Source organism: Typopeltis vanoorti, chromosome 22 (genome assembly GCF_054136105.1).
Source record: "Typopeltis vanoorti isolate ZY-2024b chromosome 22, IOZ_Tvanoo_1.0, whole genome shotgun sequence".
NCBI classification, from domain to species: domain Eukaryota; kingdom Metazoa; phylum Arthropoda; class Arachnida; order Uropygi; family Thelyphonidae; genus Typopeltis; species Typopeltis vanoorti.
In genome coordinates, this window is record NC_143570.1 from 26,164,430 (window position 1) to 26,189,609 (window position 25,180).

Sequence of the window (25,180 nt, forward strand, 5' to 3'; positions counted from 1 at the left end):
TTTCAGGATAAAGTATTTATTTCAATGACTAGAGAAATGTTTGATGAGTGATTTAGCAGAAAAGAGAAAAGAAAGAAAAGTATGAAAGAGCGGGGGGGGGGGAATATGGAGACAGAACTGTATGGCAATTCAGTGAACAAGAATGTGCTTGATGAGAACATGAAAAAAAATCATGTTTTACTAGAACAAAGATTGAAGATTTGTTTTCCCTATTTCATTTATTATTTTTCTATCATGGCAATATATTGAACTACTTATAAATACTGAAAGTTTTCCCACTTGGTTATACTATAAATTAAAGATGCCAAGAAATTATATTCTTGGTTTAATCCTTTGTCCAAGCGTATGCAAACAAAATTTGCATGTGAAGTAACTTCATGACTGGGAAACTCGTGTATAGAGGCTAATGACTGCACATCACTTGCGTTAGTATCCCATAATGCAAAGTACATATCCTTGCAGACATGTATAATACTATGTGTTATGGGAAGATGACCACCCAGACTGCTTTTGACCTTTATTGAAGTATCATCAGTGGGAGCCAGACCTAGAAGTGATACCGAGGTTGAAGTAATGTAGAAGTCATATTTTCATATACAAGTAGCCAAAAGTCACACCTTATAACTAAAATAATTTGAATTAGAGATAGATGTTGAAAGTTTTTCCACTTGGTTATACTATAAATTAAAGATGCCAAGGAATTATCTTCTTCCTCTTCTTCTTTTCAGCCATTTTCTGTCCACTGCTGGACAAAGGCCTCCTCCAGCTCTTTCCACCTTTCTCTGTTGACGAATTTTCCCCCAACAAAATTTGACAATTCATCACTCCACCTTCTTTTAGGACATCCTCAGCCTCATTCCTCTTCTTTTGGAATCCAGTTCGTCAGTATGGTGGTCCATCGCTCATCTTCTCTTCTGGATAGATGTCCATCCCATTTCCATTTTAGTTGCTTATGGTGAAGAATGATATCAGATGTGTTTCGCTTCTTTTCTTTTAATGTGATGCAAGCATCAACCTCTCCATTTTTCTTTGAGTTGTTGCTAGTTTATTTTCCAGTGCTTTTGTTAGAGACCAAGTTTCACAACCATATGTGATGACTGCAAGTATGCACTAATTAAATGTCTTCCTTTTTAAACAGAGTGGAACATCATTGTTTTGAAAAATGCTTTTCAATTTTCTGAATGCACTCCAAGCAAGTTCAAGAAATTATATTCTTCATTTAATCCTTTATCCAAGTGTAAGCAAACAAAGTTTGCATGTGAAGAAACTTCACGACTGGGCAACTCACATATAGAGGCTAATAACTTCACTTCACTTGCCTTAGTATCTCATAATGCAAAGCACATATAGTTGCTATAATGTGCTATGCATTGTGGGAAGGTCATTACCCACACCAGGTTCAACTGGCTTCTCTAATCCAGAGCATTTTAGTAATAAGGTGTGACACCTTTTGGTTACTTGTTTATGAAAATATGATTTCTGCATTACTTCTGGGTCTGGCTAACACTGATGAGATCTCAATAAAGGTCAAAACCACTAGGTAATGACCCTTCCCATAATGCATAGCATTATACATGTCCTGCAAGGATTGTGGAATACAGATTATTCAGACAGATTGAGAATTTGTAGGCTACAGACACTAGCAAACAGAAGAAAGAGAGATGATATGATACTTACAAATTTCCGAAAGGGTTATACAGGATTTCAGTAGCTGGTAGTTTTTATTTTATGGAGGGTGGGGAAAGAATGCAAAGGCATCCATGGAAGTTGGGAATGAATGCTGTCAAGAAGGGGATTAGGGCTAGATTTTTCTCTCATTGAGTAGTGCATGATTGGAATGGATTGCCGTTGGATGCTGTGTGTGTGTGCAAGAAGCGTGAATGAATTCAAGAACAGATGTAACAGCTGATATGAATAGTATGGCCTCTCTTAATAATAATAATAATTTTTTTTTGCAATTTCTGAAACCAGTCGAGTGTGCTCTTTTCCTGTTAAAATTTAAACACAGTTCAATTTTTGTTTAAAATTTTCACTTTTCCTATTTACTTTAATCAAAGAAATATTGCTTTTAGTCTGTTAGAGAAACAAAAAATTGAAATAAAATATTTATTTGCTGAAAGACATTCCTTCTGCATATTTGAATTTACCTTTTTTTTTTGTGTACTCTCTATTCTATTGCCATTGAACAGTTATAATATATTATCTATTCTGTTGCTAATGAACAATTATAATATATTATTTTAAGGTTTGAAGTTTTTAGTACGACTCTGTACAGATCTTGGATTACAGGAAGCAGGCGACTATGCCCTTAAATTAAAGAAAGCAGAAAAGGCTAAAGAAATTAAAGATCAGGCAAGTTTTTTTTTTCTCTTATGTTTTATAAGAAGGAATGTCTAAATTTGACATTCATCATTCCCAATCCATTATAACAAGTTTAAGAAGGTTAATTACCAAGCAAACCTTTCATATTTATTGAATCCAGAGTTCATTTAGAATAAAATAATACATCTGTTTTTTTGTATAATACAAGACAACCTTCTTCTCAGCTAGTTAACAGTGAGAATTGATATTTATGATATCAATTCTCACTGTTAGAACTGAAACACAGCTTAGGTAATGCTCTTAAATAATGGAACACTATAATCGAAAATAAATAGCATAAGTTCACTAGAAGGCAATCTTTTTCATCGTAATGAATAGTTAAGGCAATTAGTGTATTTCTTGCTTTATGCAAAGCACAATCACACACTTTTGTTTGCATGTTATGTATAAAAGCAAGAATATAACTTATGATGGAATAATATGTTTTTCATCTACAGTCCCAATAGGAAGGTAGGGGGCAGGTAAGATTCCCTAGGCCTACAATTTTTTTTCTGCTTTTTTTTTTAATTTAGAGAGCCCAGTAAGTTCTTTTCCCCAGGCCCAACATTAGCTGTCAAAGCCTCTGCTCATCTAAGCAAAAAAATAAAATCACAACACATTATTCATCAGATTTTTCATAAACTTGCAAATCTATTCATCAAACCAAGTATACATTATACTTGGTTTGATGAATAATACAAACCAAGCATAACAAAGTGTAAGTCTATATTAGATTGAGAGAAATGTACTATGGGAAACTGATGAGGGTAGGGATTTAAAGTTTGGAAAACACTGGGAAATGAAAGTGGACAAAAATAGCTCACTGGATTGCATAGATGATGAAGATTACACTGACAAGAAGAGATAAGGAGGTTATTATTTTTTATAAGTTTTTGATATGATCGTATCAGAAGGACTACTGCGTACAGATCTGGTCATCTGGATTTCTTGCAGTGTAGAAATGTTGGAGAGGATTAAGAGGCAACTGACCAAAGTGGTGACTTGTCTTTAGTATGCTGAAGGTTTCAACATTCAGCTGATGGCTAGAAAAGAGGGAGGGGGGGGGCTAAAAAAAGATTTTTCAGAATAGATGCTGAAGAAATAACCCAGTACATAACAGGGCAAGAAAGAACAAAGGATTACCTCTGAAAGTTATGTAAGAGTGTGGTTAAGGTTTTGAGGACAACTGTTTTTTTCCTTAGAGTAATAAATGATTGAGCAGAGTAAGGTGCCAGAAGTGAGTGCTTTGTAAGTGAATGAATTGAAGCAGAGATATAATATGTATTATGTGGACAGTGGTTTGTGTAAGCATCCCATGACAGGTTTTCAGGCATCATGACCATGGTGTCTGAAGCATAAGATCTGACAATTCTGGAGCCTTGAAAAATAGCAGATGTAATCTAATGTTCTTTGCATCTCACTTCTGAAGATTTTCACCAGTTTGTCCCCAGTAATTAAGATTATATGAGAAAATTTGTATTCTGTAAAAACCTAGCTGGATATCAGGAATATAATTTTTTTTTTGGAGGAGGAGGAGAGCTGGTTTCTTCATTGGAGAAAATAACAGTGGGATAATTGGATTTTTATCTTTTATGAATTTGAACAGTTACAGACAGCTTTTCCATATGGAATGACTATTCAGTTTCTGTTTTCAAAAGAAGAAATACACTTTCGTCCAAAAGCTAAGGATGAACTACATTTTTTCTTGCACATGAAAAAATTTTCATGACTACAGCCAAATGTGCACATAAATTTATTGCCAACATGCTAATAAATTATATTACACAAAAAAATGTGAATTTCACACAAAAAAAATTGCAGTACGTTTTTATTGGTAAAAGTAGCTAAATCAGCTCATCAACTCACTTGGTTGTTGAAAAATACCTTGACGAGCAGAGACAAGCAAGTTATTGTACCTCTGTACCGCACCTTCATAAGACCTCATCTCGACTACTGTGCCCAGATTTGGTCACCTAGGTTCCTTCTTGATGGGGAGGAGGTGGAGAGGATCCAGAGGCGAGTGACTAAGATGATAGCAGGTCTATGGAATGAACCATATGAGAACAGGTTGAAGATTTGTGGGTTGCAGAAATTAGTTGATAGGTGGAAAAGGGGAGATATGATTGAGACATTCAAATTGCTAAAGGGTTTCTATAGGATTAATTCAGAGGATATTTTTGAGATCAGGACTGGTGGCGGGAGAACTAGGGGATACCTATGGAAGCTGGGCAAGAGTGTGGTTAGCAGGGGTGTTAGAGCTGGGTTCTCTACTTTTAGAGTGGTAAATGAGTGGAATAAGCTGCCAGAGTCAGTTGTGGGTGCTATGACGGTGAGTGAGTTCAAGGCAGGGTATGATAGATATTGTGAGAATATCGTATAGTTGTGTGGACATGATGTTTAGGGCCTCTCTTGATGCGTCTAAGGACTCCCTGGAGTCGCCCATAATAATAGTAATAGTAATAATAATAATAATTATTATTAGATACCTACAGGGAGTCCAAAGACTCATCAAGGGAGAGCACCTGCTTTACAACTCTGTCTCTGCCACTCAATTCACTAACTGACTGCAACTACACCAACACCATCTACCGCCACCCACCACCACTAGTATTTCTGAGGACAATCACAAACATCCATGCCCACGGCGGGATTCGAACCCGCAGCCTTTTGGCTGGAGAGCGGATACGATAACCGCTCATCCAGCCAGGCTGGCAATAAGGATTTGTTTGTTTTCTGGAGAGGAAATTTCAAGTAGCAGTGCATCTCCCTATTGTGTCCCACACGTTTTATGGGGTTTAAATCTGGGGAACGTGCTGGCCACTTGATTCAATTAATATCCTCAGTCTCCAGAAGTATCTCCACTGCTTGTTATGATGTGGTATGGCATTGTCATGTGTAAAAATGAATTCTTTGCCTACAGCACCATGAAGCAATCAAACATAATGTTGAAGAACTTCATTGCAAAATCGTTCACCAGTCATAGTCCTTTTTTCCAGCACTTTCAGCTCGGTGCATCCATTAAGCATAATGCCTGCTCATACCATGACCCCAGCATCTCCATATCTATCCCTTTCAAGAACATTCTTGCAATGGTAAGCAGTACCACTTTCACCCTGGATCAGATGTCTAGAATTGGAGGAAAGACTAAAATGACTCATCTGTAAAGACTACATTGGCCCGTTGGTGTCTTGTCCAATTTTTATGGATACAACACCACTGAAATGCTCTACAATGAGCTGTGGATAAGTGACATAGACTACAGGCCTTTTGGCATATAGGCTTACTTGTCGCAGACATCTTGCCACAGTTTGTCGAGATATCTGCATACCTGTGCTTGAATGGAGCTGATCTACTGTGGTGTTTTGATTACATTTTGCTATTATAACCAAAAATCTTTCATTGGTTTGAAATGCTGCCCAGAGCCTGGATACAATGCTATATGAGATTCCAAACTCCCTGGCAATATTGGTAATTCTGTGGCCTTTTTTCAAACTAACTTTCCTATAATTCTTTCCTGCATGAAATCATCGAGATGATGTATTTGAGATATTACAAGACGTCCAAGTTTGCAAATTTATTTCTTCACGAAAAGGGCTTCCTTCAAACACAATTTGCTTGGTGCAACATTTTGCCTTTTATCCTATTATCCTTGAATGTTACCACGTAGCTCTGTTGTGCACGATTTGAAAATTGAATGTGTACTTACTTTCTACTAGAAATCGTCAGTTATACTAATTAATTACCACAAGCTGATTCATCTGAATTTACAGTTGTAATCTTCAGAAATAGTGTACATTCTTAGGTTTTGGACACCACTGTAGTATGGTATATAAATAAATCTTTACTTGGTGGGGATCAGCACTCTGTATCTTAAGAATATTTATTTATTTTTGCATTCTGAGTCTTTTTTCCTTTTCATTTATAAGATTCACAGATAACTAATTTAATTTATCCCAATTTTAAATAATACATCTTACAATGAAGAATGCATAAAAATATAAAAATATACAATGGATACGTCCATGCATACAATGGGATTTCAACCCCCAGCCTATTGGCTGCTGCAAAGTGTACACACAGTTATGTATACTATATATCCAATTTCTATCATAGATTTATGTTACTGAATTTGGTCTCCACTCTCCTTCAGTTCCAGGTCACAGAATTAGAATTTAATTAACAAATCACCATTAAATTAACATGAAAAAGTACATTTAATATGAAATCATTCCAACATCTGTAATCTTAAAATCAACTGCATTTATAACATTACATATGAACAACATAATATTGTACAGCAGTTAAAATAAGTCTGAATTAAATTATAATTATTTAATGTATCTCTTCTAGGAAATTAAAAGTATAGAGATAACAACTAGGAAATTCTGTAGTCTTTATTGCTTTTATCATGTTTTTGAACATGCTGTTTATCTCTTTTCAGCTTATATTATATTTGTTGGTTTTATAAAATCATTGAAAAAAAAAAGATATATATATTTCTTTACAGAGAGCAGCTAGTAGTGGTAGTCGTCCTGGCAGCAGAAGAAGCAGTAGCAGAACATCTCGAGAGGGCTCAGCTAGCAGTTGTAAGTATGCATGCAGAATTGTGAAATGTTATTAATTCTGAATCTTCTTCATCAGTTATTTTTCCATAAAAATGATATTTCTTGTAAAACTTGTTTGATATATAAAGTTTACTTAACATATCAAAGAGCCGAAAGTGCCAGTTTTTTCCTTCCATGTCTAGTTTCTTTTGGTTTAGCAGTACACGCGATTACTTAGATTTAGCTCCTCTATACCTCACATGAAATAGTTGATAGTTTTTTAACTTTAAGCCTTTGTAAATGACAGACATGGTATGTGTGTGAAAAAAAGTTGGGTTTGTTTTTTTTGTTTAATATTTATGATCATCTGTATCATAAATGTTATTGATTCTTGTTGAATTTGTTAATTCCATGTGTATTGCTAAAGTAATGATTTTCAAAAAGATTTTAGCATAAAGAGAGCCATTTTTAATTCTGATGCTTCTAGAATGTTTTCACATGAAGTAAAGTTCTTACTTATTCTTCTGGAAAAATAAAATTTTAGTTATGTGTTAAGTAGCACATAACTGAGTACTATCAATCCAGGTGTGTGACAGTTGATGAATTTTCAGTAAGGTTAACTAACTAATATTGCTTTTTTTGAATTGCAATCCAACATACATTAGGGTTACAATACCTATAATACATTGTATCTGCATTCAATAGCACAATATGGTATATGCATTACAGTTGCCTGTCAGCATGTTGAAACCAGTTAAGCATAGCTTATCAAGCAGAAAGTACTGTACTGTGTTACCATCTAAGAATTTAATTGCCATGTTGCAGATGATGATGATCATATGCAAATTGACCCTAAACATTCAGTGTCCAAAACCACCTAGATAATTCATATAAAAATGCATCACTGATTGGGTTGGCAGTAAAACTAAAGTCCTAAAACAGATTAGAAGGAAATATTAAACTAAATGACCACACTCTTGAAGAAGTAAAAAGATTTTTAGTACCTTGTTCCTCACATCAGTACTCTTAGTGAAAAGAAAGCACAAAGCTCTTAAATTCCATAAAAGCCTAATTAATATCTGGAAATCCAATCTCATCACCACAAATACCAAAATGTCTATATACAGCCACCAGTCAAGCCATATTTACTTACAGTTCCCAGATGCAGAACATCACTACTCACTGAGCAGGTAATATCATCAGTAGTTTTGGAACAACATGCTTTCACCGAGATCACATACCTAATTCTGTCATTCTAGAAGAAAGCCAGCAAAGACTTCTAATAGAAACAATTCAGAAAAGTCAGTTGAGCGGTTGGAACACCACCTTAGACATCCAGCCTCACCTACATTAGGTGCTCTCTGCAGACCAACTAATTGACACAGAAGGAGAGGAAGACCAAGAAAACAGTTTTGGCAATACATAAGTAAAATTCTTTTTGAAGATGACACTTGTGAACCATGTTAACACTAGTTAGCACATAACAGAACTACTTGATTCACCTTCGTTTAATAGAATTTATATCCATGAGTTGTTGTTGTTTTATGCATATTGCTGTATACATTTCCATCATTGTGGCTTATTCATTCTTGAATAAGCCACAATGATGGAATATAGCCTATTAAGTTAACTTAATGGCCTATACTTAAGTCGTAAATCAGCTGTTAGAATTGAAGGAAATGCAGGAGGATGAGTTTTGATGTAAAACAAAGACATGGCCATCTTCACTGTTTGTATCATCTACCTTGATACCATTATGAAAGAAACCAACATTAAACCTGATGTGAAAATCAGAGATAAATTCAACTCTTCACTTAATAATATGATGTTATATACTCCTAAAAATCAGCCAAAACACCAAACTAGCAGCATACAAGATAGTGAACAGATCGATTTTAAAGTTAGGTTAGAAATAAAGCAGTTGAACAAAGAGTATAGATTACAGATATGACAGTTCTTAGAAAAATTAGAGGCACAGATGACAACATTATTGGCAGAATCATATTAAAATGAAGATTAAAAAAAGAACTTGATTCATTAACATTCAGGAATCGTGAGAAGTGGTATGGTAATTTTAATAAAACTGGGGAGACTAGAAACACTTTTTAGATGATAAACTATATCTGTCATCACAAACAAAAAGAAATGGAAAAATTTGAACTTGAAAGAACGGAGAAACTACTTTCAAGAATTACTGAATGTTGATAATCCCAAACATTCAAGTCAGTTAGCGGACCTGCATCTAACTATCATTCTACCAATAAATTGTGAAGACTTCACTGAAAAGGAACTAAAAATAGTAATAGATCAAACAAAAGCAGGAAAATCCTCAGGGATTGATGGAATCAGAGCAGAAGCTTTCAAAAATGCTGAGTATAACACATATTCCAATCTCCTTGCCATAACGAATCAAGCATTAAATACTGGAATAATACCTCAACAATGGAAACAAGGCCTTATTGTCCCTATACCCAAAAAGGGCAGTCTTAATAGAATGGACAACTACAGAAGTATTAGTTTGCTATCAACCACAGTTAAAATCTACAATAGGATGAAAATATATGAAATCTAAAATATACAATAGAATAGAACCTTACTTAACACCACTTTTAAGAAAAAACCAAGCTGGATTTCTAAAAAAACAATGTACAATAGAACAGATTAGGAAAAGGTTCGTGTGATAAAAACTTACCACTCATTTTAACCTTTATAGACTTCAAAAAAGCCTTTGACTCCTTCTTGGGATTGTCCCTGTTGTAAAAGTTTCGTTAGATATCATGCCAAGGGCACCTAGAGCATTCCTTCAAGACATGCAATTTTACCTGTGGTCAAGTCCTACCACCTTATTGACATCAAGTTTACTTAATTCTCCATATACCTCCTACGCATCTATTATTAGTTCCCTCTACATTCAAGCTTCTCATGATGTGCATTCATGAGGATAAAATACCTTGAAAAATTGCTCATATTTATCCTCTGCAGCTGTTACCAATCTACCATTTTCATCCACTAACATCATCCTTCCATAATCATTCTTTGTTCTGCCTGCCACATATATTGGAAGAACTCTCTAGGATTTTTCTTGGCCTAATTGGCTAATTTCTCCTTGTACTGCACTTCTATCTTTACCAAGTAAGTCACCTCCTGGCTTACTCTTTGTACTCTGTATGCAACTGATTATGTGTTGCTTTTTTATTTATTTATTCTTTTCACCTATGGAATACACTCAAACGTTATACAGTGGTGGTGCCTTGGTTAACGACAGTAATCCGTTCCAGGATTACCATCGTTATCCAAGGCGCGATTCCCCATAAGATTTAATTGAAAATCAATTAATTTGTTCCGGCTCCTCCCCACAACCATAGTACATATTAAAAATGCAGATAAAACTCATTTAAAATGTCATAAAAATATGGTAAATATCATTTATTTCTTATACAGTCTATGTATTTGCTACAAAAAAATTAACATTAATAAAATGAATTGTTTGAAATCAGTTTTTAATTATCAATCTTCACCAGAAGGACAATTGGGCTCACTTCGGTGTTTTTTGACAAATGGACCTGTAAAAAACATGTCTAGGGTTGTTTGCTTCTGCCACTTTTTTAAGATGTTTCTGAAAAACTGCATGGACTTTTCATTAAATAGATCTACAGTTCTGATAACCTCAGATTTGTTTGGATTCCATTTCATAGCAACATTTTTGATTTCAGCAGTCGTAATTTGTTCTTTCTCTCCATCCTCATCTTCAGATGAAATTTCCATTTTCTTTACTTCACATTGCTGCTTGAAAAGTTCTTTTAGCTCATCAGTAGTCAGTTCTCAGCCATGCATCTCCAATAATTCTTCAACATCTTCCTCTACTTCCAAGTTAAGATCATGAGCAGTTGCCACAATATCCTTTACTAATTTGTGTCCTTCATCTGAAGTTTCTTCATTACCAAAGGAAGGACACAGTTTCTTCCATGCTGCTTTGAGACATTTCATTGTTACTTCTTGCCAAGCCTTTACAATTAGCCTAATTGCTATGACAATGTTGAATTCTTCCTTCCAAAATTTTCTTAGGGTTATGTTGGTAGCCTCACACATTTCAAGGTTGAATCAGAGATGCAGTCTTGGGAGGAAGAAAAATCACCTTGATAAAATTAATTCCTCTGGTAGCTCTTGTATGCCCGTTTGATGGCCAGGTGCATTATCCAAAGTTAAAATGGCTTTTAGAGGCAGATTGTTTTGCTCAAGATAGGCTTTGACAGTTGGTCCAAACACTTCGCGAATGCAATCTTTAAATTCTATTCTTGTGACCCAGGCTTTGCTGTTAGACTTCCACAAAACACCGAGATTGGATTTAGAGACATTGAACTTTTTGGATGCTCAGGGATTCTCTGAGTGGTAGATTAACATTGGTTTTACCTTGCAGTCTCCACTTGCATTTGCTGCTAAAAGCAATGTTAACCTATCATTCATTGGTTTATGCCCTGGAAGTGTTTTTTCTTCTTTTATGATAAATGTCCTGTTGGACATTTTCTTCCTAAATAACCCAGTCTCATCACAATTGAAGATTTGTTGAGGTAGGTATTTTCCTTCTTCTATAATTCTTGTAAAGCTATTGACAAATTTATCTGCTGCTGCTTTGTCAGCACTAGCTACCTCTCTGTGTCTGACCACACTATGAATTCCTGTTCTTTTTTTTAAAGTGGTCAAACCAACCTCTGCTACCTTTGAAATCATCATCATCATCATCATCTACCTCAGAACTTAATCCCGAAGTCTTCGTTTTCAAATCTTGATAAATCTGTTTAGCTTTCCGACAGATTGCATTTTGAGATGTAGTATCGCATTTCTCTTTCTTTGATCCAAATTAGTAATAGATTTTCCATTTGTTCAAAAAGAAACCCTCTAACATTCAACCTTGAAGTTCCCTTAGCTACCATAGCCAAAATGGTTGATATTGTAGAATGACTGGTTTCATATATTCAAGCTAGCTGCATAACTTTCACACCTTCATGATGTTTTGCTATTATTTCTTTCTTCTGTTCAATAGAGAAAATTTTTCTGTTTTTTTTCCCCTGAGTAGCTTTCTTTTTGGGACCCATTTTGTCACACGGTAAAAAAAATTCACTCTATAAAAAAAAAGATACGCAAAATACGGTATTATTACAAATTGTACAACACTAAAACAAGGGATACAAAGAACATATCGTCACCTGAAAATAAAAGTAAAAGTTCAAAAAAAAAACTTTTTGAAATAAAAGTTAACAGTTAAATTCGAAACCTGCAATTTTTGACTTAGTGCATATTGCTTGTAAGGTGACGATATTAGATACAGCACTTACCGTAACATACACTGATTAGTAGCTTATAGATACAATGATTATTATAGAGATGAGATTTGATTTTGCTTTTTGATGGCAAACGAACAGTGACACGCACCCACCGATTTATTGTCTATATGAACTAACACATAAAAAATAAATGCTTAAATACTCATTTTCATCATAAAACGCATTTATAACCACAAATTTTAAAATAAAGCACAGTACACTACAAGAAAAGAAACAATAAACGGAAAACGTAAACAGCTGGCTATGATGGGTCAAACATATCTGAGCTTCACAGCTATGCCATGTGGCTGTTCTCTATTCGACAATGTCTTCCCGCACATGGCTGAGTGTGATCGGAAAATTCCGGTTTTTTAGATTGGATAGAGGTTCACATAATCGAGAGTAGTTAACCAAAGCCTGTGTCATTAACCAAGAGATTTTTTTCTTACAGTCACTCGTCATTAACCAAGTATGTCATTATCTGAGGCCGTTGTTAACCAAGGCACCACTGTATTTGTTAAATATCTTTAATCTTTAAAAGGTACCCATGGTATAACTATAAACAACAAATTACACAATAAATATGAACGCCTTTTCAAAGAAAGTTGAGAAGCCCTTTTACATCAGCCAAACCTGAATTGGAATGATTGTTTCTCTTCCTCCAAAAGTTTGGAGATTCTCATTTTATGTAAACATCGAAAATAATTTTAATATTATTTATTAATATATTAATTAACCAGGTTGGGCGAGTGGTGCTTATCCACTCTCCAGCTAAGAGGCTGCAGATTCGAATCCCGCATAGGCATGGATGTTTGTGATTGTCTTCTCCCAATATGGACTGGGTTGCCATGGGAGTAGTAGACCCAAAATCTCCTGCAATGGGTAGAAAAACAGGCTGTTAATTTAATATTAATTTCTAGCATGCAGCAACCATTTTTAATTGGCAAGCCAATTGTTATATGTACCTTGTATTCATGTTTTTATGCTGTAGTGTTATTTTCAGTATGAAATATCTGTACTTTCATTTCATTTCTGCATAACTTTCACATGATGGTAATTTGCTGTTTATCTGTTAAATACATCTCAATCAGTGCCTAAATATATCTCCTTTTCACCCAACTTCTCTTGTCATGCTTGTTTCCTAAGCTTTTCATAATCACTAACCTTGTAGTTCCACATACGAGGTGCTATCAAAAAGAAACCCCATTAGGCTAATAAAATCTTTACAACCTACCCAATTTAAATTTGGAATCACTCCTTTCAAAGTAATCCCTTTTGAGTTCATGCAGTGATCCCATTGCATTTGCCATACTCCAAACACTTCCTTGAAGTCTTTTTGTTAAAGCACATCAAGCACCGCTTGCAATTCATCTTAGATCTTCTTAAAGGTGTCGAACCACTGCCCCCTCCAGCTTCAATTTCATTTTTGGAAACAAAAAGAAGTCACAAGAGGCTAAATCTGGTGAGTAACAAGAATGTGGAACAACCGCCATGCTGTTGGTCGCCAAAAACTCTTATGTTGTTAAGACACTGTGGAAAGGAGCATTGTCATAGTGGAGGAGCCAGTTGCGGCTTTGCTACAGTTCCGGTCTTTTTTGAAGAACAGCTTCTCTCAACTGCTTTAAAATGTTGCAGTAGAATTCTGCATTGACCATCTGACCGAGTGGGACAAATTCTCGGTGCACAATTCCTTTAATGTCAAAAAATGCATTCAATATGCTCTGTTGCACTCCTGACTAGTCAGGTTTCTTGCCTTTTTCGGTCTTGGGGAATGTGGACTTTTCCGCTGTGACGATTGCTGTTCTGTCTCTGGGTTGTAGCCATAAAGCAAGTCTCATCCCTTGTGATGACGCTTGAGATGAAGGTTGGGTCATCAATGGCCTTTTGATGAAGATCTTGACAGATGTTTACATGCCGCTCCTTCTGGTCAGAACTCAAGAGAAGGGAAACAAACGTGGCATCAATGCAATGCATGTTCAAGCCTCTTGATGATCGCTTAAGCTGCTCCATATGAAATTCCAATTCTGTCAGCAACTTCTTGGATGGTGATGTGTTGATCTGCACAGATGATCTGTTGAATTTTTTCAACATTTTCGTTGGGTGTTCTGGTGGATGGCCATCCTTCAAGTGGTTTTGCCCTTCTTAAAATGTGAGTACCACTCAAAACACTGAGTTTGGCTAATGGCTTTGTTTTCATATGCTTTACAAAGTAATTCCAAGGTCTCTGTGACAGATTTCTCAGTTTTACACAAAATTTTACATTTGCCCTTTGTTCTAATTTTGCGTTCATGGCGAAATCACAGATTGGCACAAACACGCAATAAGAATAACATGTTACGAATTGCGGTGCACACGGCACAACGCCACATGGCAAGCCGACTCAACAGTGTCTATGCCACTGACACCTAGCAGCGTGATACTGTAATTTGATTTGTCGCCAAGTATCCGGCACAGTCTGGTTTCTTTTTGATGGCACCACATATATCCTTTCCTCACAAAAGTTCTCATGTGACTGACTGTAACCCAGGTGATAGCATCATGATCATTCTCATCAACTGGAGGAAGATCAACATCCTCCCCATTCATAATCATATTCTCTGATGATATGAGCTATGACTCTCATTCCTTATGCCTAAGACAATTGTCTCAAGAAATTTGTTTTCTCCTTATTCCCAGATGCTATCTCTTCATTTCAATCAGTATTTACCATAATTGAAATCACCCCCTAATGATAAGTGTTCTCTAGCTTACTAAGCTAATTTGCATATACATTTCTCTGTCTCCCCACCACCACATTTCCTGGACTATAGCAACATCATTTCCTTCTAGTAATTGAAATGTAAAATGAATAACCACTAGTAATAACATGCTATATTTCATTTTGTTATTTTTGAAGGATTTTTTAAATTTAATTTATTTTTTAGATCATAGTGCCCCTCTAAATAGTCCCAGAAACAGTTCAAGAAACTCTTTGGCAGCTTCAGCTAGATCGCTAGGAAATGAGCATATGAAAATGCCTCTTTTAGAGGCAGATGAACCCTACCAACCAACAAGAAAAGAAATAGGTAACCATCATTCCACTTTACTTTGAATTAACTACCATTCTATTAAAAAAATGTCTTGGCTTGCACTATTTATTTATATTTGCTGATTTCAGTAGATATTAACAAAATAACCTCTAAGAATTTTATAGAAGTCAAGTTGTTGAATTGGCTATGTAGCAGTTGCACAGAAATATCATTCTTGTTTGATGAGGGTCAAAGCTATATAACTGAGAGGAGACCTCCACATAGCCTTTAAAGGAATGCGGAGAACCAACCAGGGCTTCTGACTTAATGTCCAATCCTCACCTTCTCGTGGTGCACCCTGTTGGGTATCTACCTGGATACTGAACAAACGAGGATGGACTGGCAATTTGGAATTTAGCCGACCAAATTGTATTCTTATTGGCTTAAATCAATATACAAAATGATGGTACAACATGACAAAATTTCATGCCGGCTGGGCCCCCGTTGTTTTTGCCAGGAAACCAGGGTGAACATCGAAAAGTCAGCTACTGGAACAAATCTGAAAGCACACCCCCAACTCAACATCACCATAGTTAAAGATCGGTACTATAAACATAAGAAGCCTGAATGGCAAAGAAATGGAGCTAGCTGAAGAATTAGATAAGTACCAGATCGACATAATAGGGGTGACTGAAACAAAAAAGACAAAAACTGGTGAGATCTTTCTGAGCAATAAATACAAAATGTTATATTCAGGAAATGACAAGCAAGGAAAAGAAGGAGTAGCCATAGTATTCAACACAAAATATGAGGCAGTCTCAAGTACAGTGATATGGGCAAATATCAGAATGGGGAACTGGACAATGAGACTTATTTGTGCGTATGGTCCCACAGAAGATTCTACTAAGGTAGAAATGGAGGAATCTTTTGATGCTTTAGAAAAGCAACTGACACAATAAAAAAGGAAAAGTTGGTCCTTGTTGAGGATCTAAATAGCAGAGTAGGAAATGATTGTCAGACATACAAGAATATTTTGGAAAAATTGGGAGAAAAGAGCAAAGCTAATAATAATGGCAAATACTTGTTGGATTTCTGCTCAGGACATGGGCTGGTTATTACTAACACCATGTTCCAACATAAAAATGTGCACAAATTCACATGGAGAGAAGAGGCAAGGAATAAAAAAGTCTCATTGACTATGTTATTGTTGATAGTGATGTTTTCTCCCTGGTGCAGGACACCAGAGTGTACAGAGGATTTGAAATTGGAGGCGATCACTATTTAGTCTTGAGCAGGATAAAATTGAATTTCATATTGAAAAGAATAACATGTAGGAAAGTTTTAAAGCGAATAAAAGTTGAGCAGCTCTCTGATGTGAACTGTAGACTATAATACACAAAGATTATTGAAGAAAAAATGAAAGAGTTTGAGAACAGGAACCAAACCTTGGAGATTCAGTGGTAAGCCTTTAAGAAAGCCCTGATTGATTCAGCTAGAGAGGCATGTGGTGAGGTAGTCTGCAAGGATAGAAAAATCAGGACTCAATGGTGGACACAGGAAGTTAAAGAGACAGTGAAGGAAAAGAAGAAAGCATATCAAAAGTTCCTAGCAAATAAGTCAGCTTTTGCTCTTAGAGAATACAGAGACAAATGTAAGAAAGCGAAACACTATGTAAAACTAGCTAAACAAAAGTCATGGGAGGACTTTGGTAAGAACATAGAAAATAAATATCAAAAAGGTAGTAAGATATTCTGGAGGTTATTGAAGAAGCTTAGAAATGGAGAAAAGAGTGCTGTAAAAGGAGTTAGAGATGATAAATGCAACATGAAAACGGGAGAAAAAGATATCCTTGAAGTATGGAGTAATTACTTCGAAAAATTGCTAAATGAAACAAGCAGTGAGAGCACAGTAGTAAAAAAAACATCCAACAGGCATACAGTCAAGAATACATATCCTTACTTGAAGTAGAAAAAGCCATCAAAGGCTTGAAACGTGGAAAGGGCAGCAGGAGCATGATATTCGACCAGAAATGCTGAAGTATGGTGGTATAAAAGTCTTACAGTGGCTGCACTGCGGGACGAATTCCCGATGATTGGAGTAGAGCTCTAATAGTACCCATATATAAAAGGAAATAAAACTGAATGTGAGAATTACAGAGGTATTTCCCTACTGAGTGTTCCTGGCAAGATCTATGCAAGTATACTTGAGAAACGGTTGAGAAGAATTGTGGAAGAAAAGCTTGGTGAAGAACAAGCTGGATTCAGGCCAAATAGAGGCTGTCAGGATCAGATCTTCACTTTACGACAAACAAGTTGAGAAAGCATGGGAATATAACAAAGATCTGTATTTAAGTTTTGTCGATCTGGAAAAGGCATATGACAAGGTGCCAAGAGAGAAGCTATTCAATACGCTACAATTATATGGTGTCAATGGGGCATTATATCAAGCAATACTTAGTCTTTATTTGAGTTGTAAGTCAGCAGTTAGAATTGAAGTACAGGAAGATGGTTTAATGTTAAATCTGGAATCAGACAAGGATGCACATTATCCCCTCTGTTATTCATTATCTATATGGATCACATTATGAAGGAAAGTGGTATTAAGCTTGATATCAAAATTGGAGATGTCAGCTCTTTGCTTAATGCAGATGGTGTTATACTTCTAAATAAATCCGCTACAAGTTTGCAAGATTCCCTGACTACATTGAATAACTGTTGTAATAGATATGGTATGAAGGTCTGCATTAAAAAGACAAAGACAATGAAAATAGGTAGAATTGTTGAAAATGTCAACTGTGTTGTGGAACAAGTAAAACATTTCAGCTACTTAGGCATGATTTTTAGTGAAGATGGTAAATTAAATATGGAAACAGACAGCAGAATCAACAAAGCTGATATGGTAAGCAGTCAACTGAATAAGTTCATATGGAATAAGAGAGAAATTAGTCAGAACACTAAATTAGCTGTATACAAGACAGTGTTCAAACCAGTTTTAACTTATGCATCTGATAGCTGGGTCAGAAGTAAAACACTTGACCAAAGACTAGAAACAGCAGATATTAGAGTCGTGAACAGATGGCATCAATGGGAATATCATATTAAAAATGAGGATATGAGGAAAGAACTTGACATTGTTAGCATCCAGGAATGCGTTAGCAGAGCTAATCTCAGGTGGTATGGTCGAGGAAAGATTAGTAAAACAAATGTTCTCTGCCAGGTTGGCAGGAAAATGACCCAGAGGAAGACCAAGATATTGGTGGATTGATACGATACAAAGTGCCTTAGATGATGGAAATATAAGATCTGATAATGTCTTGACAAGTAACCAACTGATTTGAAGGAAAATTGTAGATAGGAAGTTAGTAATGATGTAAATTTTTCATGTAGTACTATCATATCCTGTACACGTCAGGAATTTGATGATATGATGATGATAATTTCTTACAAAAGAAAAAACGAATTTTGCTAAAATCATAAAACCTCAGAGAGATTAAAATGAACTGATTTAAATTTTATATAAAGTTTTATATAATTGATGCTTTGAGATGAGTGTGACATCAGAAGCCCTCACAATGGCATTAGGCATTCTGTACTTGCCAAAGGATCTAGATTGTATGTATTAATTTATTTCTAAATACTGTAATGGACTTCCTCATGCACACGAGTGTGCACACACTCACACATGTTATCATGATCATAATGACAGGTTTACACAGATTTGGCATTTGCTTGTGTTTTATGTTTCTTGTATTTTCTATGTGAATTTCTTTTACCTTAGTTTAAAGATTATATCAAAAGTAGTGCCCAGGCTTGAACAGAATTCTTATAATTTTAAGTTGGAAGGAACTTGATTGGAAAATGTGAACTGTTATATAAAAAGTGCGATCAGCAAATACAAAGAATGAATTTATTATGTATATACCATTAATACACTGCATAAGAGTAACATCTACTTTTAGTAAATGCACGCATTAAAACATTCCATAAATATGCATATATGTAAAGATTTTAAAGTATAATTAAAATATTTGAAATATTAAAAGCATATAAATGATGCCTTAAAGAAAAACTCCTTTCTGAGTGATATGCTCATACCTGTATTGAACTTTTGTCATCAGCATCATTGTTGCTGTTTGAGAACTGATTAATGAAACATAAGGCATAAATGGGTTAAAGTTGATTGAAATTAGTGTTTAAGGAAATTGCTGAAGAGATTTCAATTTTTTCCCAAAGATGCTTGTCTGATTATCAAAACTTGGTAAACTTCAAGAATATCTTCATTATTTTCTTCAAGCAAAGAGAATTTATTTAACCATAACTGAACATGAGACTTGACTTTACTGCTGTAATGGAAACAAAGTTTTGATTTTTCTTTCCCTAATTCCATCAAGGAACATCAGGAGTCTGTAAATGTTTTCTTTCCATCTGATTTTTATCCTCGCTATTGTTCTTAGTTTAGTAAAACTCTTCTCACATTCTATTAGTCAATTTCCATATATATTTAGGATGACCACGTTTTCTCTTCCCTTACAGGTTCCATTCCAAGCTTCATGGCATGACAGATTTCTTGGTGATATTTCCCATTCCTAAATATATGATCAATCCATCTAAAGTTTCATTTTCTGATTTCCAGTTTGACTCTTTGCTGATTTGTTCTTTTCCATTAGTAATCACCAAATTCAAAGTACTTTGCATACGTCAGTATGTGAATGCTTATTGCTTTCTTTGTATTGCCTTTGAAACCAGCCATTTTTCACATCCATATAAAAAGAACTGACTTAATACATGCATTAAATATTTTTTATTTTTGTATGTGTGAATAATTTTCATTTTCCATACTCCACTAAGTTTAGCTTATGCACTTCTTGCAGCCTCTGTGTGAGGCAAATGATGGACATTGGCCATCCACAATTCTCCAAAAAAAAAAGGGAAAAAAAAATCCAAGGCCAATGAAAACAAAATCTCTCAACATAGCAAGATGATATCGCCAACAAGAAATTATGAAAACATTTCTACAATAAAATTGTCATGGATTCTGATAAAACATCGACAACATCAAGACTTTCGCAAAAGTATAAACCAATATGCGTCTATGTTGCAGGAAACATACCTGAAGTCAGCAATGCTCTGCCATTATTGCTTGTAAGGATAGGACAGGGAATGGGCCTGCCCATGAAACAATCACCATCTTAGTGAGCAACCACACCCCTTTCCAGAAAGTCCCACCTGGCAAAGTATGATTATTACTGCTCTGAGCAGCTGCCTGTGCAAAACTGTGAAAAAAATGGTTAACTCTCATCTTTTATAGTTTCTGGAGAGAAACACCCTTTTCTCCAGAACACAATATGGCTTCTGCAAATATCATTCTACAACTGACATCTCATCTTACTGGAAGCATCCATTAGAGATGTCTTCCTAAAATGTGAGCACTTAGCATAAAAAAAGCATGACACTGCATGGAAATTTGAAATATTGAAAGATCTATACAATTTTGGTCTCAGAGGGAATAAATGCACAAAAATTACAGTCAACAGGAAACAACATCATAATTAGTACTTTGTTGCATCCCCCTTAGCTTTTATGATCATTCATAAAATGGTTGGGCATATTATTTACAAGCAGTTCACAGTCTTTTTTATCAAAACATGCCCATATGTTTTGATAAAAAAGACTGTGAACTGTTCTGCAGACTCGAAACAAGTTCATTTTTGTCTCTTAGGGCAACTTCCTGAAGGCGTTTCTTCGTAATTCTCAGTGAGGTTTAAATCTGGTGAGTTTGCCAGCCAAGGAATTACATTGATTTGCCTTTCTTTGAGCCATCTAGTAGTGGTCTTGGAAGTGTGACAAGGTTAAATCTTGCTGAAAAAGGAAATCACCATCACATAAATCTTCTGATGCCAGTAACATAAGTGCTCAAGAATTTCTTGGTACACTTTGGAATTGACTCTTTCGTACACAATACACAGCCTACCTTGACCCTCTGCAGTCATACAAGCCATACCATGATAGAGGTTGCAAATTTCACCAAATGTTTCATCCATTCTTTATCAAATACTTCTTGCTTAAGATGCAAACACATATCCCTTGATGACCATGGGATACACAAAACATACAACTAAATTAAACCATCGCACAATAAACAAAACCATTTTTCTTCACTGGATAAAACAACAGTCTTCTTCCCAATCGTTGTTGAATTTATAGGTTCATTGTTTTTTATTTGGATACTCATTTGGGGGCAAAATTTTTTAAACAACACGAGAAAACAATGTATGGTTAAAGCATGCCAACAACACTGGTGAAGTGGTGACACATCCCTCAAATGCATGGTTGCCAGTAGATGCACAAAATTGGCACTGGTAACCCTTGCACTCAAAGACAGAGGAATTACAAAATATTCATAATGTAACATAAATGTTAACTTTTTTTTTACAATTTCAATAAATATTATTACTAGGAGAAGATTTATTTTTTCCTTATTTAATAATTGACAGCACAGGTACAAATGCACCCACAGCATAGGGTTAAGAACCGCTGATCTAACATCAGTAAAAATAATAAGGCAGATATCACACATCCTTTTGTACTACAGATTGAAAAGGCTGTAACAAATATCCATCATGCACTGGTAACCCTTGCACTCAAAGACAGAGGAATTACAAAATATTCATAATGTAACATAAATGTTAACTTTTTTTTTACAATTTCAATAAATATTATTACTAGGAGAAGATTTATTTTTTCCTTATTTAATAATTGACAGCACAGGTACAAATGCACCCACAGCATAGGGTTAAGAACCGCTGATCTAACATCAGTAAAAATAATAAGGCAGATATCACACATCCTTTTGTACTACAGATTGAAAAGGCTGTAACAAATATCCATCATGCAGTAACTGGCACTGGAATTTATCATATCCTTCCTTTATGAGGTTTGTGCAGCATTCCTTTGTTTTGAAATGTGCTCTACACACAATCTCTAGCAATGGAATGGGAGGCTTATTTTAATCTACAAAGAACAAATATGAAGGAGAGTTAAATTCACCTGACTGTTTAATTATTATTCTTAAGGTGTTAATGGAACAAATCTGAAAACAAACCCCAACTCAACATCACCAGAGTTAAAGATCAGTACTATCAACATAAGAAGCCTGAATGGCAAAGAAATGGAGCTAGCTGAGGAATTAGATAAGTACCAGATCGACATAATAGGGGTGACTGAAACAAAAAAGACCAAAACTGGTGAGATCTTTCTGAGCAATAAATACAAAATGTTATATTCAGGCAATAACAATCAAGGAAAAGAAGGAGTAGCCATAGTATTCAACACAAAATATGAGGCTAATCTTCTTGAATGGCAGTCAGTCTCAAGTAGAGTAATGTGGGCAAATATGAGAATGGGGAACTGGACAATGAGACTTATTTGTGCCTATGGTCCCACAGAAGGTTCTACTAAGGTAGAAGTGGAGGAATTTTTTGAGGCTTTAGAAAAAGCAACTGACACAATGAAAAAGGAAAAGTTGGTCCTTGTTGGGGATCTAAATAGTAGAGTAGGAAATGATTGTGAGACTTGGGAAAATTTGGAGAAAAGAGCAAAGCTAATAATAATGGCAAATATCTGTTGGATTTCTGCTCAGGACATGGACTGGTTATTACTAACACCATGTTCCAACATAAAAATGTGCACAAATTCACATGGAGAGAAGAGGCTAGGAATAAGAAAAGTCTCATTGACTATGTTATTGTTGATAGTTATGTTTTCTCCCTGGTGCAGGACACCAGAGTGTACAGAGGATTTGAAATTGGATGTGATCACTATTTAGTCTTGAGCAGGATAAAATTGAATTTCATATTGAAAAGAATAACATGTAAGAAAGTTTTAAAGCGAATAAAAGTTGAGCACCTCTCAGATGTAAACTGTAGACTAAAATACAGAAATATTATTGAAAAGAAAATGAAAGAGTTTGAGAACAGGAATCAAACCTTGGAGATTCAGTGGCAAACTCTGAAGGAAACATTGATTGATTCTGCCAGAGAGGCATGTGGTGAGGTTGTGTGCAAAGATAAAAAAATCAGAACTCCCTGGTGGACACACGAAGTTAAAGAGGCAGTGAAGGAAAAGAAGAAAGCATATCAAAAGTTCCTGGCAAATAAGTCAGCTTTTACTCTTACAGAATACACAGACAAATGTAAGAAAGCTAAACAGTGTGTAAAACTAGCTAAACAAAAGTCATGGGAGGACTTTGGCAAGAATATAGAAAATAAATATCAAGAAGGTGGCAAAATATTCTGGAGGTTGTTGAAGAAGCTTAGGAATGGAGGAAAGGATGCTGTAAAAGGAATTAGAGATGATAAAGGTGAAATGAAAACAGGAGAAAAAGATATCCTTGAAGTATGGAGTAATTACTTTGAAAAACTGCTAAATGAAACAAGCAGTGATGACAGCACAGTGATAAAAAACACTGACCAGGCATGCAGTCAGGAATACATATCCATACTTGAAGTAGAAAAAGCCATCAAAGGCTTGAAATGTGGAAAGGCAGCAGGAGTAGATGATATTCGACCAGAAATGCTGAAGTATGGTGGTATAAGAGTCTTACAGTGGTTGCACTGCATAGTTCAGAAAGCCTGGACAGAGGGACGAATTCCCGATGATTGGAGTAGAGCTCTCATAGTACCCATATATAAAAAGGAAAATAAAACTGAATGTGAGAATTACAGAGGTATTTCCCTACTGAGTGTTCCTGGCAAGATCTATGCAAGTATACTTGAGAAACGGTTGAGAAGAATTGTGGAAGAAAAGCTTGGTGAAGAACAAGCTGGATTCAGGCCAAATAGAGGCTGTCAGGATCAGATCTTCACTTTACGACAAATAGTCGAGAAAGCATGGGAATATAACAAAGATCTGTATTTAAGTTTTGTCGATTTGGAAAAGGCATATGACAAGGTGCCAAGAGAGAAGCTATTCAATACGCTGCAGTTATATGGTGTCAATGGGGCATTATATCAAGCAATACTGAGTCTTTATTTGAGTTGTGAGTCAGCAGTTAGAATTGAAGGAAGTACAGGAAGATGGTTTAATGTTAAATCTGGTGTGAGACAAGGATGTACATTATCCCCTCTGTTATTCATTATCTATATGGATCACATTATGAAGGAATGTGGTATTAAACCTGATATCAAAATTGGAGATGTTAATGTCAGCTCTTTGCTTTATGCGGATGATGTTATACTTCTAAATAAATCCGCTACAAGTCTGCAAGATTCTCTGACTAAATTGAATAGCTGTTGTAATAGATATGGTATGAAGGTCAGCAATAAAAAGACAAAGACAATGAAAATAGGCAGAATCATTGAAAATGTCAACTGTGTTGTGAATGGAGAACCTGTGGAACAAGTAAAACATTTCAGCTACTTAGGCACAATTTTTACTGAAGATGGTAAACTAAATATAGAAATAGACAACAGAATCAGCAAAGCTGGTATCGTGGGAAGTCAATTGAATAAATTCATATGGAATAAGAAAGAAATTAGTCGGAACACTAAATTAGCTGTATACAAGACTGTGTTCAAACCAATTTTAACTTATGGATCTGAGAGCTGGGTCAGAAGTAAAACACTTGACCAAAGACTAGAGACCGCAGATATGAGAGTCCTGAGAAAGATTAGAGGCGTGAACAGATGGCATCAATGGCAATATCATATTAAAAATGAGGATATTAGGAAAGAACTTGACATTGTCAGCATCCAGGAATGCGTTAGCAGAGCTAATCTCAGATGGTATGGTCACTTAAATAGAATGGGAGAGGAAAGATTAGCAAAACAAGTGTTCTCTGCCAGGTTGGCAGGAAAACGACCCAGAGGAAGACCAAGATATAGGTGGATTGATACGGTACATAGTGCCTTAGACGATAGAAATATAAGATCTGATAATGTTGGAGTCTT

The 25,180-nt window shown here is 35.5% G+C and overlaps 1 protein-coding gene across 1 annotated transcript in view; it reads left to right on the forward strand.

The window, feature by feature from the left end:
- Positions 1 to 25,180, forward strand: part of nompB (intraflagellar transport protein 88-like protein nompB) — a 277,618-nt gene that overhangs the window by 250,414 nt on the left and 2,024 nt on the right. Inside the window, exons 23-25 of the mRNA XM_090412432.1 lie at positions 2,246 to 2,352; positions 6,869 to 6,947; positions 15,151 to 15,291. Of these exons, the coding sequence (XP_090268558.1) occupies positions 2,246 to 2,352; positions 6,869 to 6,947; positions 15,151 to 15,291 (327 nt within the window). The remainder of the gene's footprint in view (positions 1 to 2,245; positions 2,353 to 6,868; positions 6,948 to 15,150; positions 15,292 to 25,180) is intronic.